This window comes from Xiphophorus maculatus, chromosome 2 (assembly GCF_002775205.1).
Source record: "Xiphophorus maculatus strain JP 163 A chromosome 2, X_maculatus-5.0-male, whole genome shotgun sequence".
NCBI classification, from domain to species: domain Eukaryota; kingdom Metazoa; phylum Chordata; class Actinopteri; order Cyprinodontiformes; family Poeciliidae; genus Xiphophorus; species Xiphophorus maculatus.
The window spans coordinates 69,715-85,177 of record NC_036444.1 but is presented as its reverse complement, the minus strand read 5'-3'; the positions used below and the strand labels follow the sequence as shown (position 1 = coordinate 85,177).

At 46.7% G+C, this 15,463-nt stretch overlaps 2 protein-coding genes across 13 annotated transcripts in view; one reads left to right on the top strand and one right to left on the bottom strand.

Annotated features, from left to right (window-relative positions):
• The first annotated feature begins 4,559 nt into the window (after window positions 1–4,559).
• znf276 (zinc finger protein 276) lies at window positions 4,560–10,015 on the top strand. 5 transcript variants are annotated; one of them, XM_023353500.1, is made up of 13 exons: window positions 4,561–4,830; window positions 4,917–4,964; window positions 5,046–5,308; window positions 5,688–6,009; window positions 6,089–6,135; window positions 6,217–6,558; window positions 6,654–6,729; window positions 6,810–6,887; window positions 7,036–7,152; window positions 7,229–7,304; window positions 7,399–7,516; window positions 7,750–7,849; window positions 9,685–10,015. In XM_023353500.1, the coding sequence occupies exons 3-13, from the start codon at window positions 5,089–5,091 to the stop codon at window positions 9,935–9,937; spliced, it is 1,749 nt and encodes a 582-aa protein (XP_023209268.1). In that variant the 5' UTR covers window positions 4,561–4,830; window positions 4,917–4,964; window positions 5,046–5,088; the 3' UTR covers window positions 9,938–10,015. The 5 variants fall into 5 exon arrangements, with proteins under 5 accessions (XP_023209275.1, XP_023209268.1, XP_023209272.1 ...); XM_023353504.1 differs by having other exon boundaries at window positions 4,561–4,834; XM_023353507.1 differs by lacking the exon at window positions 4,917–4,964 and having other exon boundaries at window positions 4,560–4,834.
• Window positions 10,016–10,629: 614 nt separating this feature from the next.
• Window positions 10,630–15,463, bottom strand: part of fanca (Fanconi anemia complementation group A) — a 32,815-nt gene continuing 27,981 nt past the window's right edge. For 7 of the 8 annotated variants that reach the window (XM_023353452.1, XM_023353440.1, XM_023353468.1 and 4 more), the window contains 6 exons: window positions 11,738–11,800; window positions 11,576–11,669; window positions 11,416–11,494; window positions 11,100–11,235; window positions 10,935–11,033; window positions 10,630–10,847 (listed from right to left, as the gene is read on the bottom strand). In XM_023353452.1, the coding sequence (XP_023209220.1) occupies window positions 10,761–10,847; window positions 10,935–11,033; window positions 11,100–11,235; window positions 11,416–11,494; window positions 11,576–11,669; window positions 11,738–11,800 (558 nt within the window). In that variant the 3' untranslated portion in view covers window positions 10,630–10,760. Of the gene's footprint in view, window positions 10,848–10,934; window positions 11,034–11,099; window positions 11,236–11,415; window positions 11,495–11,575; window positions 11,670–11,737; window positions 11,801–15,463 lie in introns of those variants that run through there. The other variant, XM_023353479.1, reaches the window with a different exon arrangement.

Sequence of the window (15,463 nt, the reverse complement as noted above, 5' to 3'; positions counted from 1 at the left end):
CCTGTTAGATACTTTTGCAGAAACTGCAACCGGAAAACAGCGGCTCTACTGGCCAGGTGGACAAGGCCCTGGCCCCCCTCCTCTCTGGATAAAAACAAAACGGACTGCGGCACCCAGTGATGGTTGTTCCAGAAGAAATTGACCATCTCTGACTGTATTTTTACTAGTAGTCCTGATGGAGGATCTAAAACAGCAAGCTTGTGCCACAATTGTGACGCCACCAAATTATTCAGAACCAGCACTCTTCCTCGATATGACATTTGTTTATGCAACCATTTCCATTTTGCCAGTTTATTCTGTATTTTTTGTTCCAAGTCTTCCCAGTTTCTTTTTACAGTATCCTTTCCACCTAAAAAAACACCAAGATATTTAAAACCGTCTCTCTTCCACTGGAGTCTTTGAGGGAGAACTGGTAGCCCACCGGGCCACTCGCCCACGGCCAAAGCTACGGTCTTTCCCCAGTTCACCTTCGCAGCAGACAAGACGGAGAATTTTTCTATTATCTCGATTAAAATGTTGACATCATGTTGATCTTTAATAAAAACAACAACATCGTCAGCATAGGCGGATAAAATCAACTTGTTGTTAAAACCAGGTAAAACCAGACCATGAATTTCTGAGCGTATTTTCAAGAGAAGGGGTTCCAGGGAGAGTGCGTAGAGCATCCCCGAGAGCGCACAGCCCTGTCGGACGCCTCTACACACTCTAAAAGGGGCACACAGGCTACCGTTGATCTTCAGCACACTCTCAATGTCACTGTACATCACCTGGATCTTGGCGATAAAACCCTCGCCGAACCCAAACCTCCTCATTACTTTCCAGAGGAAGTCGTGTTCGACGCGGTCAAACGCCTTTTCTTGATCTAATGAAATCAAGCCTGTCTGTAAACCCAATGAACTGGAGACTTCCAAAATGTCCCGAATTAGATAGACATTGTCCACCATGGACCTGCCGGGGACGCAGTAGGTCTGGTCCCGGTGGATGACTTGCTCCATGGCTTTCCCTAGTCTCGTGGCCAGAGCCTTCGAAAGGATTTTGTAATCCGTGCAGAGGAGGGACACGGGGCGCCAGTTTTTTATTTCCTGCAGGTCGCCCTTCTTTGGCAGCAGGGTGATGACCGCCCTGCGACAGGATGTGGGGAGCGAACCGGTGGCTAGACTCTCGTTGTACATTTCGAGCATGTCTTGGGCCAGAAGGTCCCAGTAGGCCTTGAAAAACTCGACTGTTAGCCCATCAACGCCCGGGGACTTCTGGCCCTGCATGCTCTGGAGGGCTGTGTGGAGCTCTTGTATGCCCAGCGGGCGCTCCAGATCGGTACTGGTCTCCTTATAGATCTGAGGTAGTTCTTCGCAGAACTCCTCCATCATTCTCTCACTCTCATCATATTCGCTCCGGAACAGAGAATGATAAAACTCCACAGCCCTCCTCCTGATCTGCCCCGGTTCGCTCAGGTGCTGCCCCGTGTCCGACAGCAATGAGTGGATCATCTTCCTCTGACCTTGTTTCCTCTCTAGACCAAAGAAAAAGCCAGAGGGAGCATCCATCTCTGTGATGTTCTGCATCCGGGACCTGACCAACGCGCCTTGTACCTTACTCTCCAGCAGGTTGGCTAAAGTTAGCCTTTTTGATTTGAGAGCTTCAAAATACTCTCGATTTCCTGTGGTGTCACTAAGTCGCTCCAAATCCACTATACTCATCTCCAGATCTCTGATAGATTCAGTGATGTCACGAGTGACATTGACAGTGTGCTGCTGACTCAGCAGTCTAATCTGGACCTTCCCATAGTCCCACCACTGTTTGATTGAACTAAAATCAGCCTTTGTTTCTCTAAAACCGGTCCAAAAATAAGTTAAAACCTCTTTAAAACTCTGATCGTATATCAATGCAGAATTAAAATGCCAATACGCACTTCTCGGTAAAATGTTTCTAATAAAAACACTTCCTAAAAGTAACGAATGGTCTGTGAAGGGTACAGGTACGATCTGGCATGTTTTAAACACATTAAAATGATGCTTAAAACAATAAAAACGATCTAAACGAGCTAAAGAGATTTTACCTTCCTTGATGTGGGACCATGTATACTGCCTGAAACCTGCATGCATCCTCCTCCATACATCCACCAGGCTATGAGACGAGACCAGCTGCTTTAAGACATGTTGGGCTGCCGGGTGCGGCTCTGCGTGATTACGATCTAAAAACTCGTTTTCTGTGCAATTAAAATCCCCACCTATAAAAACATAATCTTCAGTCTCACAATTTTCCAATCTTTCCCCAATTTTCTCATAAAAACATTTCTTCTCTGCATTGACGATTGGAGCATAGATGTTAATAAAAACCATGTTAAAAAAATCAAACTTCATCTTTACTAAGAGACACCTCCCTTGTATAACGTGCTCAGTTTCAATAGAAAGCGGGATAAAAGCTTTAGAAAAAACAAAGCCCACTCCTGCATTCTTGGAGGTGCCGTGACTCAGAATCACCTCCCCCCTCCACTCTCTTCTCCAGTCTGCTTCGATCAAAAGATCGCTGTGCGTTTCTTGCAAGAAAATGACATCTATTCTTTTTTGATTCAACATTTGATACACTAATGCCCTTTTTTTTGCCTCCCGCGCCCCGTTAAGATTCAAAGATGCTATCTTAAAAGAATCCATGATGGGTAAAAGGCTAAAGACAACATGCCAAAAACAATTTAAAAAAATTAAAAATATTAAAAAGTTACTGTGCATCATTAAAACTGTTTTCTGGCTTTGGTCATTATTTTCTTTAACCTAAAAACCTCTGTATTTGTAAAACCTGACACCTCTTTGTTTTTTACATAATGCCTCGCAGAGAAATAAAATATTTTTAGATCAGGGAAATAGCTTTCAAGTTTTATTCCTTTTAATCCTTTTGTTTGTTTTAAAAAGGTCTTGAATAATTCTACCGGGTACCTTGGTTCTTTGCTTGCTTGTGACATTGAAACCTCACTGGTGTCGGAAAACCAGCTCTCTTCATCACTGCTCTCCGACACCTCTTTCCTTTCTACAGCTAACTTACTAGCTTGCTTACTAGCCTGTTCAGCAGTAACCACATTTCTCCTTTTGCTTCGCCTCTTTGCTGAATAACAAACCTCTAAATCCATCTCTTTCTCCGCCCCACCCATATCCCTCTCTTCTCCACCTCCTTTAACCGACTTTTCACTATATTTTCCTTCAACCTGTTCATGCGCCTGCACTTCCCCTCTCTCCCCCTTGTCTCCACACACTAGATGTTCCACATCATCCTGCACTCCCTCCTGCTCTTCCTGTACATCACCTCCTCCCCCCTCTACACTCTCACCTGCATCACCAATTGTCCCACCTCCACACACCACCGTGCTCTCATCTTTTTCCGCATACACACTCCTACTACTATCCTCTATTGACCCCTCAACAGTGGCTTCCACCACCACCTCCTCCGCTGCCCCCAAATCCCCCACCGCGGCGTCGGGTTCCCCCGCCGCTTCAGCAGCAGCTGGCTTCTCCGCTGCTGCAGCAGCAGCAAGTTCTCCCTCCACAACAACCTCGCTGCCTGTTCCCCCACTCTGCTCAGCAGCAGCGGGTTGCTGCTTTTCTGAATCCGGCCTGGCCGACTCTGCCTTATCCGGGCACATTTTTATTACGTGGCCCTCCTGTCCACATCCAAAGCATTTCATCTGACCTGATGTTGCAAACAGCACATAATCAAAATCATCCACTCTAACGTGAAACCGCAAATTCATTTCCTCATCTTTTTTATTCAAAATCATGAATAATTGTCTCCGATGAGAAACAACATGTTTCAGTAGCGGTGATTTACACCCGGAAGGGATTTTTTTGATCGGTGACACCACTTTGCCGTGCCTCGACAATTCTTTTATCAAGAACTCGTCGCTGATAAAAGGGGGTATATTTGACAACATTATCTTAGTGGCTGGTAGCGTGAGCGGTGTAACTTGTAAAAATAACCCATTCACCGACACACCTTTTTCCACCACCTGTTGTGCATGTTCCACTTTTGCAACAAACAATACCACCGCTCCATTCATTCGTGCCGCCGACCTTATATTCCCGTGTCCAATCATTTCCCCTACAGCCAAACAAACTTCCTCCACGCTGCACGGAGAACCAGCACCCACCTTGATACCGTTCTTCCGTGTCAGCGTGGAGAAAAACCCACCACCGACAACACCCACCATTGTTGCCGTCAGACGCCGGCAAGCCAGGCACGCCCGACGGCCACACCTAAACTAAACGAAAAACCCCCCTAAAACGTGACCAACTAACACAAAAACACAATTAAACAAATGAAAAACAAAACACCTAGTGAAAAACAGTAAGACAAACAAAGATAGAAAAGTACACACTCGCTCTCTCTCTCACTCTTCTTCCGCTCTCCACTCACCCTCCTCTCACACGAAGAAGAAGAAGAAGAAGAAGAAGAAGAAGAAGAAGAAGAAGAAGAAGAAGAAGAAGAAGAAGAAGAAGAAGAAGAAGAAGAAGAAGAAGAAGAAGAAGAAGACCTCATATTCTTATTATTATGCCGGTGAAGTAACGGTATTGCAGGTAGGTGGCGCTCTGAGCTGTTTGTCCTTCCCTCTCTCTCTGGTAGTACTTCCGGGTCCTGATGTTTACAGCAGCTTAGCAGCCGCGGACTTTGTTTGTTTATTTGCTTGTTTAAGTGGCTCAGAAAGTCACGTGGTACAGTTAAACATGTTCAGCTGCTGCTGGTCTCTGCGCATGACAACTGCAGGCTCTAATTTCTAACTCTGGTGTTGCGCAGACTCACTGAAGCTAAGCTAACGAGGCTAACGAAGCTAAGCTACGACGTCAGGTCGGTATGTTTTGATGAAAATCAGCAACCTTCAGAAATCTGGAGATATAATCAGAGGCTGTTTTATGATCTTTCCAATCCACCAGCCTCCATTTACTGCAATACAGGACTACAGTCTCTGAATAAACCTCCAGGTCAAATCCAGAAACGGGAATAATTTCCAATTTTCTCCAGATGTTTCATGTCAGTGGCTCACGGACACGTTTTCTCCACAGGCTGCAGAAGATTCGGATCTGAAGGTCCAATAACGCAGAAACCATGAAGAAGAAACCTCGGCGTCTAAAGATCTCATCGCCTCAGACAGCAGCCGATGGATGTGAGGGGAGGAAGACTGGAGACAGAGAGACTCTGCTGAACACCGTCCCCTCAACCACAGACGGCTTGTCTCCTGAAAGGACGGCGATGGACACAAACTCACACTTCAGTGTGATAAAAGATGATGAAGAGAAAGATCCAGAGAGCAAGTCCAGATGTTCAGGTGAGTTCAACCTGACCTCAGACCTGCAGAGGTTTTATCTGGAATAACGGTTCGGTATGACATGAATGACCTGAGTCTGGATGTAAATATTGGCTCATTTTGGAAAAGCTGCATCCATCATCTATCACCTGTCCATCAGAGAGACACAGGACAGTTCAGAGACTGACTAACCCAACAGCTGTGAGTCTGGATAGGGGGAGGAAGCTGGAGTACCCAGAGAGAACACAGGGAGTTGAACGCAAAACTTTCTCGCTACCAGTTGTAGAATAGATTAGGATTAACGCAACAAACGATCTTTTCCTTCAGCGGTCAGACGTCCCAGCTCCAATCCAACAGGAAACAACCTGCGTCTGATTTTCACTGTTTTGTCTCCCTGCAGGAAGGACGTCCAGCGCCGTCTGTCGTCTCTGCCACGGAAAGTTCTCCCCACGCAGTCTGAGGCATGCCTTCAGCAGGTGGCCTCCAGGGCCGCTGCGGGCCCTGGACCTGGCTGCCCCGTCGCCCCTTTTGGACCCGGCCGCCCCGTCTCCCCTCCCGTTCCATTCGGACTTCCAGCGTCTGGTCGGAGTGCGGTTGGACCGGGATCCACGGCTCTCAGACTTCATCTGCAAAAGGTGCCACACCAAGTTCTACAAGTGCCACAGCATCCTGCGGCGGTTCCTGCAGAGGGTCAACCTGCCGGCGCTCAGAACCGGGAACCGGTGAGGCGGCTAGCGCGTCTCTAGAGGTCCGATTCACAGAGAGAAGTTCCGAACCTGAAGCGGGTTTGTTTCTTTCCAGGAGGAACCTGAAGGGTCCGAACGCGCCGGCAAATGAGTCGCCAGGAAGTAAAGAGACCCGTCCCTCAGAGGTTCTGGTTCTGGTCCAGCTGCTGCCTGGTGTCGTCACCGTTGTCTCTCTTCCTCCAGAACCACCGTGCTTCCCGTCTTCAGAACCGCCATGCTTCGCCTCTGACCCAAAGTGCCTTCACAGCCTGGTGGGTTGGGCACACCGCCACGGCGAGGCTTGCACTTCCTGCCCCGACCTGAAGGAGGTGCTGGAGGGGCGGTGCGGGGGCTCCCTGAGGGCCGTGTGGGGATGCGCCGACGGCCACCGTTACATCATGGACACTCAGAATGCCGCCGCCGGTTACCTGGGAGACCAGGTGGGCTACTTGTGGAGGCGGAGCAACGAGGAGGATGGAGTCGAGAAAGTTCTGGATGGACGGATGGACCCAGGAACCCAACAGAACCAGGACGACTGGGCCAAAGGTGAGAACCTCATCAGACCTGCAGGAGGCCGGGCTGAGCGGTTCTGACCCGCTGGGCTCACTGGGAACTGAGTCCGGTCCGGTTGGTTCTTCCAGGCTTTCCTGAGGAGGCGACATCGCCGGCACCCGGCCCGCTCCAAGACCGGACCGCTGACAGCGACCTGTCGGACAGGTGAGTCTCTTTGGTCCTGTCTAGGTCTACCGGACCAAACTCTTTGGACCGGTCAGACTGATGTGGTTCTGTGGTTTCAGGGCAATCTCTGAGGAGGAGCTCCAGGAGAACCGGGCCCGGTCCGATGAGGAGATGTTTGACCCAGTCCAGAACCAGAGGTACGCTGGCGCTATCTGCCCTGCAGAACTTTTCCCGATTCATAAAAACATGTTTTAGAAACTGGACCAGAGTTCTGGACTCCTGGTTCTGGTCCACAGTAGAAATCAGGTTCTGACCCGATGTTCTGACCGTCCTCTCCTCCTCCAGAACCTCGAGGCTCAGCAGAACCCGGAGGAGGCAGAACCCAAAAACCTTGGAGGAACCCCGAGTCCGAAAGAAACCCGGACCCAAACCGGGTTGGAAGAACCAGTTCCGGCCCAAAGGGTGCGTAGAGGTTCCAGAAACCATCATCGGTTTTGACCGGTTTGGTTCTGACCCATTTGGTTCTGCTGTTTTTAAGGGAGGAACTTCCCAACATCTACAAGTGTCCGTACCAGGGCTGCACCGCCGTCTACCGAGCACCTGACGGGTTAAAGGTCAGAACCGTTGGTCTGGTTCCGGTCCAGAGCCTCAGTCTGTTCGGACTTGGTTCTTATTCTGGTTCCGACCCGCTGCTCTTGTTCCCCTCAGAAACACATTAAGGAGCATCATGAGGACATGAGGGAGCGGCCGTGCCCCCATCCCGGCTGCAACAAGGTGTTCATGATCGACCGCTACCTGCAGAGGCACATCAAGCTCATCCACACAGGTGAGGCAGCGCAGCCACAACTTTCTGCTGCTAGTGGTTCTGGAGCGCAGCTGGTATCAGCTGTCGTCATGGTGACGGCTCCATTAGGTTGCTGTACTTTAATTGGCAGGACTTTTCCAGGCCTTAATAATTCAGATCTAATATTTTTAGATTTTCCACTTTGTTGTTTTCGGTTAGAATCAGATTTCTGTCCTGTTGACGTTTTTCCTGCTGATTGAAACGGTTTCTTCCAGAGGAGAGGAACTACATCTGTGATCAGTGCGGTCAGACCTTCAAGCAGCGGAAACACCTGTCGGTTCATCAGATGAGACATTCAGGAGCCAAACCGCTGCAGTGAGTCCTGGTGGTGGCACTATAACACACCTTAGGAATAGAATGTTTGGACTTTACCTGTCGCATCCCCCATCCTCATGTTTTAGGGACCTCTGTAGAAATATGGCACATACACTGCCTGGCCAAAATAAAAGTCGGCACCAAAAACTGGTCACACTCTCTAATATTTTGTTGGCCCGCCTTTAGCTTTGATTACAGCCCACATTCGCTGTGGCATTGTTTCAATAAGCTTCTGCACTGTCACAAGATTTATTTCCATCCAGTGTTACATTAATCTTTCACCAAGATCTTGTATTGATGGTGGGAGAGTCTGACCACTGCGCAAAGCCTTCTCCAGCACATCCCAAAGATTCTCAATGGGGTTAAGGTCTGGACTCTGTGGTGGCCAATCCATGTGTGAACAAGATGTCTCATGCTCCCTGAACCACTCTTTCACAATGTGAGCCCCATGAATCCTGGCATTGTCATCTTGGAATATGCCCGTTCCATTTGGGAAGACAAAATCCATTGATGGAATAACCTGGTCATTCAGTATATTCAGGTAGTCAGCTGACCTCATTCTTTGGGCCACAATGTTGCTGAACCTTGACCTGACCAACTGCAGCAACCCCAGATCATAGCACTGCCCCCACAGGCTGGTACAGTAGGCACTAGGCATGATGGGTGCATCACTTCACCTGCCTCTCTTCTTACCCTGATGCGCCCATCACTCTGGAACAGGGTAAATCTGGACTCATCAGACCACATGACCCTCTTCCATTCCTCCAGAGTCCAATCTTTATGCTCCTTAGCAAACTGAAGCCTTTTTTTCTGGTTAGCCTTACTGATTAGAGGTTTTCTTATGGCTACACAGCTGTTCAGTCCCAACCCCTTGAGTTCCCTTCGCATTGTGCGTGTGGAAATGCTTTTGCGTTCACAATTAAACATACTCCTGAGTTCTGCTGCTGTTTTTCTTTGATTTGATTTGACCAAACGTTTAAGTAATCGCCGATCACCATCATTCAGGATTTTTTTCCGACCACATTTCTTCCAGGAAGACCATGGTTCCCCACCATCCTTCCAGTTTTTAATGATGCGTTGGACAGTTCTTAACCCAATTCTAGTAGTTTCTGCAATCTCCTTAGATGTTTTCTCTGCTTGATGCATGCCAATGATTTGATCCTTCTTAAACAGACTAACGTCTTTTCCACGACCACAGGATGTGTCTTTTGCCATGGTTGTTTAAGAAATGAGGAGTTACTCATTGCATCAGCTGGGGTTAAATAACTTGTTGCCAGCTGAAAGATAATGGCCTATGCAGAACTTATCCAATAGGAGGCTTGTACCTATTTGCTTAGTTAAATCCAGGTGGCGACTTTTTTTTGGCCAGGCAGTGTAGATTTATGATGAACTTTTATTTTAAAAAAAAAGTCTAAAATTTTAAAATGAAAACCATGTAAAAAATAAAAAGTTAAATTATTAAATTTCTAAAACAATCAGGAAATAAGGAGGTAATTAACATTGTTTAATTTATTGGTAAGAAGCATTTAGATTAAAATTGATTTTCCTGCTGCTGATGAAACAGATTCATAGCTACAAATATAGATTTATTTTCTGTTATTTTAATTGGACTTAATAAAATAACAGGATAAAATAATAAGTAAAATAATAAACAGGAACAATTTAATTGTAGTTTCCAAGAGTTTATCAAGCTGATGTCAGCTGCTCAACACTGCATTACCTTAATCAGACTGATGGTGGCGCTCCTTTAGTCTCCCCACCACCAGTCTCGATGTCTGAAACATTGGACCCAGTACCGACCAGAACCAGAAGCTGACCCTGTCCCTGTCCTGCAGGTGCGAGGTTTGCGGCTTCCAGTGCCGCCAGCGGGCGTCCCTCAAGTATCACATGACCAAGCACAAAGCCGAGTCCGACCTGGCCTTCGAGTGCCGGACCTGCCGCAAGCGCTTTGAGAAGCCTCACAACCTCAACGTCCACATGTCCATGGTCCATCCGCCGGTTCTGGCCGAGGCCCGGCAAGCCGGCCCGGTTCGCCTGCAGACCATTGGCCTCACCGGAGAGCTGGTCCTGCAGGACCAGGACAGATGACGGGCGGGGGTCCGGTCCGCTCCGTCCGGAGGAGTCTGCAGCTGGACGCAGTTTTTCACAAGGTTCTTCAGACGGGCTACAACAGAACCAGGAAGCAGAACTCAGCCGGGTTCGTCTGAATCTTACTGTAGAAGCAACTGATCAATATTTAATCCCATCGATTATGATGGGATTAACAGAGAAGCGACTTTCTGGATTACGGCTCCATCGTTTAGAAATACAGCTGCAGCCCTTATTACCATTTCATAACTATGCTTTATTTTGAAGGTCTCTGTGTTTTTTCAGTTCTGTGCAACATTTCTGTGGAGGATCAGTTAATCCAGATTTCTAAATCCTGACAGTTTTCTATTTATTCATTACACTCCATGACTGATGAAGTCGCCTGTTCAGATTTCTCTGGATTATTTAGGTTTAAAAGCCCAGAACTCAGTTCAGTTTGATCAGATATTAATGTTCAGATGAACAGGTTGTGGAGTTCCTGTTTCGTCCACCAGAGGGCGCTGAAGTTCAGTAATGTGAAGCTACAGCAGCACTGAAGTCTTTGGTTCTGGAACCGCTCCTGTTATTCCAGAACCAAGTTTCTAACAATTGGGCTGCTGGTCAGACAATGAAATATTTAAAAGCTGATGTTTGCAGTTGATGCACCAGGTGGCGCTGTACTTCCTGTCAGCAGCAGGAAGGAGAAGAAGAAGAAGGAGGAACTGGTTTTATTTTATTTAGGATTCATGTTACTGCAGAAAAAACAGAAAATAAAAAGTTTTCATGAAACCGAGTCGACTGTCTGGCATTCAGTATCAGATCAGCTGGTTCTGGTTCCGGTCCGCTAGAGGAAGCCCACCCTAGGATGGTCCAGGTGAATTGAAAGAGTTGCAGCCAGTTCTGGGTCCAGGTCCGCACAGCGAGTCTCCAACTGGACCAGAACCGAGACATGAAGAGGAAAAGCAGGTCAGTAGGGCCGGGCCGGGCCAGGCCGAGCCGAGCCGGGTCAGGGGGTTACCTGTCTCCACTGGCTGCAGCTCAGGGCCGCTGCCGGCGCCTGCCGGATCAAACTCAGGACAAACTGCTTGGTGCGGTCCAGAACCCGGGTCGGTTCCACCTGCAGAACAGGACCACAGTTAGAGTTGGTTGTGAAGGTTCTGTGTCCGGACAGAACCTCGCTCACCTGGCGCGCCGAGGCCGGCGCCTCTCCGTCCAGGAAGAGCCGCAGCACCGCCAGGTACCACAGGGTGGCGCTGTGGAGGAACCCGGGGCAACGCAGCGCCCTCTGGTGGAAGGCGGCGCTTTGCTGCTGCAGCAAACTGAGAACATGGAGGAAAAATGTTCAGACACTGAGAAAAGTAAGTACACCCTTACAATCAGTTTGCATGTCGAAACGTTTCAAAGTTTAATTTTTTACGACGATTCAGGAGGAAGGAAAGGAGATAAAGAGCCCGGTTCCCCAGCAGAACCGAACCGCAGCAGGAACCGGGTTGGTTTACCTGCAGACTGCCCAGGGCATCAACCGGCTGCAATCATCCGAGACCGTCAGGGTGACTGGGTCCGGTTCCGGGTCCAGTTCTGGAGAACATCAACAGCACAGATCTTTAGGCTACAGAACATCCAGAACACTAGATCCGGAGCAGCCGGAGTAAACGGTACCGTTGGACCTGAAGAGCAGCAGCCAATCAGCTGAGTTCACCAGAACCGCCAGAAGTTCTGAGCATAACCATTTGGACCTTCCAGAATTTTTCTCCTGCAGAGAGAAACCAACGAGTCAGAATGATTCAACAGAGCACGTCGGTTCTGTTGGTCTGGACCCACCTGAGGATCCAGAAGTTCTGACAGGAAGTCCGTCACGAAAAGAAAGAGCAGAGAAACCAGAACCTGGAGGGGAAAGCAGAACCTTCAGAACCGACCCAATGGACCTTACCAAGCTCCGCCCACAACCTGGCGGCGCCCTGTTTCTAGGTAACATGACTGATTAGTGCGTCATTTCTAGCGGATTTTCACAATAAATCAGCTGCTAAATGGACAGAGGAACTAACAAGTTCATGTCATCAACTGGGAGGAGGTTACTGGTTTCTCAGTCACAAGCTGGTTGCAAACCTGAGGCCAGCAGGTGTCAGTCAGTTATGGTAGATCTGAACTTTGACCTCAATATGAGAAGCTACAGTCTGATAGGATGAACCAAAGAGCTCTGTAAAGGTAAAGGCAAATCTTCTGAAGTTGGGATATAATTCATTTAATTTCACATAATTACCGCGGTAGAAGCCATTTGTTTGTTAAAATTTTATGAAATACATTTGTTCTATTTGATGTTTGTTGTGAATGACGTAAACTCACAAACGAACGAGGTAATTAGTCCAACGTTTAGAAACTACAGCGGCTGTAATGAGCCACAGCAAAGGGAAACAAAGGTAAAATAACCTGAACAGGTGATCAACTCAGAACCACTCCTACCTTTTTACTCTCTCTCTCTCTGTAGTTTAAGCACACCTGTTACCGTGGCAACCGCCTGCGCCCCGCAAGTCGAGCAAAGATTACGTTAAAAACACAACATTCAGTCCGTTACGATATCCAGTTTCCAGGCTTGATATTTATTTATCGATTATTAATCAGCGCTTCCCTGAACACAGCGATGGTTGATTGACTAGCTGTACTTGGTGCTAACGTGGCTAACAGAGTAACAGTTTAGTCCAAAGCCTTTTCTGCTAAAATAAAATCTTTAGTGTATGTCAGATACAGACACATTGCATATTGATCAGTTTAGCTAACGTCAGACTGTGTAGCAGACAGGCTGCAAGGTGTAGAAGTTGTATCAGTTCTGCCATTATGCTGCACTTAGCTCCTCCTGACTACCAGTAGTTCAAATTTGGCCTCTGTAGAGGACATTTGTAAACTTGAATATCTCCCACCCACTGCATACTACTGAATTAATTCATTTTGCTATCTACAGAGGACATTTAGGGCTTTTCAATGATACCAAATGTGAAGGGGTGGAGCTTTTGAACCTTCCTTTTCCTCATTCAGAAAAACGGCGTCCGTCAGTACAAGCACATTTTATGGGAAGAGAAAAAGTAAGTGCATAATACTTCTTATTGTGCAAATTTTGGTTTAAAATTTTGTTGGCATATTCTAAATAAGTCTCTTAGCAACATATTAAAACATTCTATCAAGTATTTTGACTGTATTTTATCGTAGTATTTAAAAGTTGAAAAATTGTCCTCTGTAGTGGACATTTGTAGTTATCTCCTCTGTTTTTTGTTGATTTTTTTAAATGACAAGAAAGGGAGACGTTCTCAGATGCAGAGAGAATTTTACTGCAGATTATTGATGGAGACTCAGATATTGAGTTGTCTGATGAAGAAGGTGAAGATGCAATGTTTCAGGCAGAAGCAGAGGAAGTTGATTCAGAGAGATCTGTGGATGAAATTCAGGCAGGGCAAGCAGATGCAGAGTCAGATGAAGCAAGACAGTCCAAATCTCAGTCCAGTAGGCGTCCTCTGTGGAGCCAGAATACGAAGTACACATTGAGTTTGTATTCTAAAAAAAACTTATTTTTTCTCTAAAAATTGAGACTCATTCTAATTTTGTTTCTTTTCCTTTATTGTTTTTGTTTTAAGATTCCAATTCCAACAAAGTGATTCTCCCATCATTCAGAGCAATGATGCCATGACACGCCAAAACTGGACCCCAATGGATTATTTTAAGCAGTACATTGATGACTCTGTGTTTGAAGTGATGGCCCTGTGCACAAATCAGCGTGAAGTCCTTGTGTCTGGAGCAACATTAAATACCACTCCTGATGAACTGGAGACATTCTTTGGGAATTCTATTTACAAGGGCTGTCTAGGATACCCAAACATTCAAATGTATTGGGCCTCAAATACCAGAGTTCCAATTGTGGCAGAATCGATGACCAGAAATCGGTTTTACAAGCTTAGAAACTCCATCAAGATCGTCAATGATCTTGATGTCTCACATGATGAAAAAAGAAGTGATCTCTTGTGGAGAATCAGGCCCCTCTTGACCAAAGTAAGGCAAGGATGTTTGAGTCTGCCTAGAACAGGGAAATTGTGCATTGATGAACAAATGGTTCCATTTACTGGTCGATGCCCAGTGCGCCAGTATGTACCAGGCAAACCACATCCAACTGGATTGAAAGTGTTTGTCTTTGCTGCACCAACTGGTCTGGTCTTGGACTTTGTAGTCTACCAAGGTAAGACTACCGTCCAAGTTACAGGAGGAAATGGCATTGGAGAACAAGCTGTTCTTCATTTGGCAGAGTCTGTTCCTCAAGGAACCCACCTGTTCTTTGACAGGTTCTTTACAACAATCAACCTCCTTGATACCCTGATGACAAAAGGGTTAACAGGAACTGGAACGCTCATGAGTAACAGGATTCCAAAGAACTGTAAGATCATAGAGGACAAGACCTTCAAAAAGAAAGGAAGAGGTGAATCAGAGATGGTTGTCAGATGAAGCCCTTCTGAAGTTGCTGTCATAAAATGGTTGGACAACAAGTCAGTTGTCATGGCATCCTCTGCCTATGGCATTGAACCTCAGGACACACGCAGAAGATGGTCCAAGAAAGACAAAAGATTTGTCCAGGTGTCAAGGTCACTAGCGATTGCTGAGTACAACACCAACATGGGTGGCGTGGACTTGGTTGACCGAATGTTGAGTTTCTACAGGATGGCTTCTCGCACTCAGAAATGGACAGTGCGTGCAGTTTTCCACTTTTTTGACCTGGCAATTACCAACTCATGGCTTCAGTATAAGAGTGACTGCCAGTTTCTGGGGAAGAAACCACTGAAGTTGCTTAACTTCAAACTGCTCCTTGGTGATGAGTTGATTACTCGGGCCCAAGCAGGAATTGGAAGTGACAGTGAAGATGACTACACTCCTCCACGTCAAAAGTGGAAACCACACCCAAATGCAGCTCTGAGACACTACGGTGCCATCCATCTTCCAGAGATGGTGGACGAAACACATGCGTCAAGATCTGGATGCACAAGCAAAACATATGTGATGTGCACAAAGTGCAAAGTGTTCCTTTGTGTTTCCAAGAAGGGGAATTACTTTTTGAAGTATCATAGCAATTAAGCACAGGAAATGCTATGATACTCACACTAATATTTATGTTAGTGTGATGATGGACAGTTTTGTCAATGTGAAATTCATTCTTATGTTGATGTTTGGATATTTTCTTTGGGACAAACTGGTTGCCATCAAGGTTCAATTTCAAATGTATGGAGTTCAGATGTCCACTGTAGTGGACACATGATATTTCAAAAATAAAAACTTTTTTTCCAAAATTCTTTTTTCAGTATTCTATTTACCTTACAAAGATTGTGGAATAAAAAAAAATTGTGATTGGACAATATTTTTTTCCCTGGTAGTCAGCTGTACTTAGCTAACGGGAAGCTAAGTGTGTTTGTGAGACAGCCACGCACGTGACCACGTAGAATGGGCATCAGCCAATGAAAAGCGGCCCCTCTGGTAAGGTCCATTACAACAAACCGATCAGAACCTGGTTGGACTCTC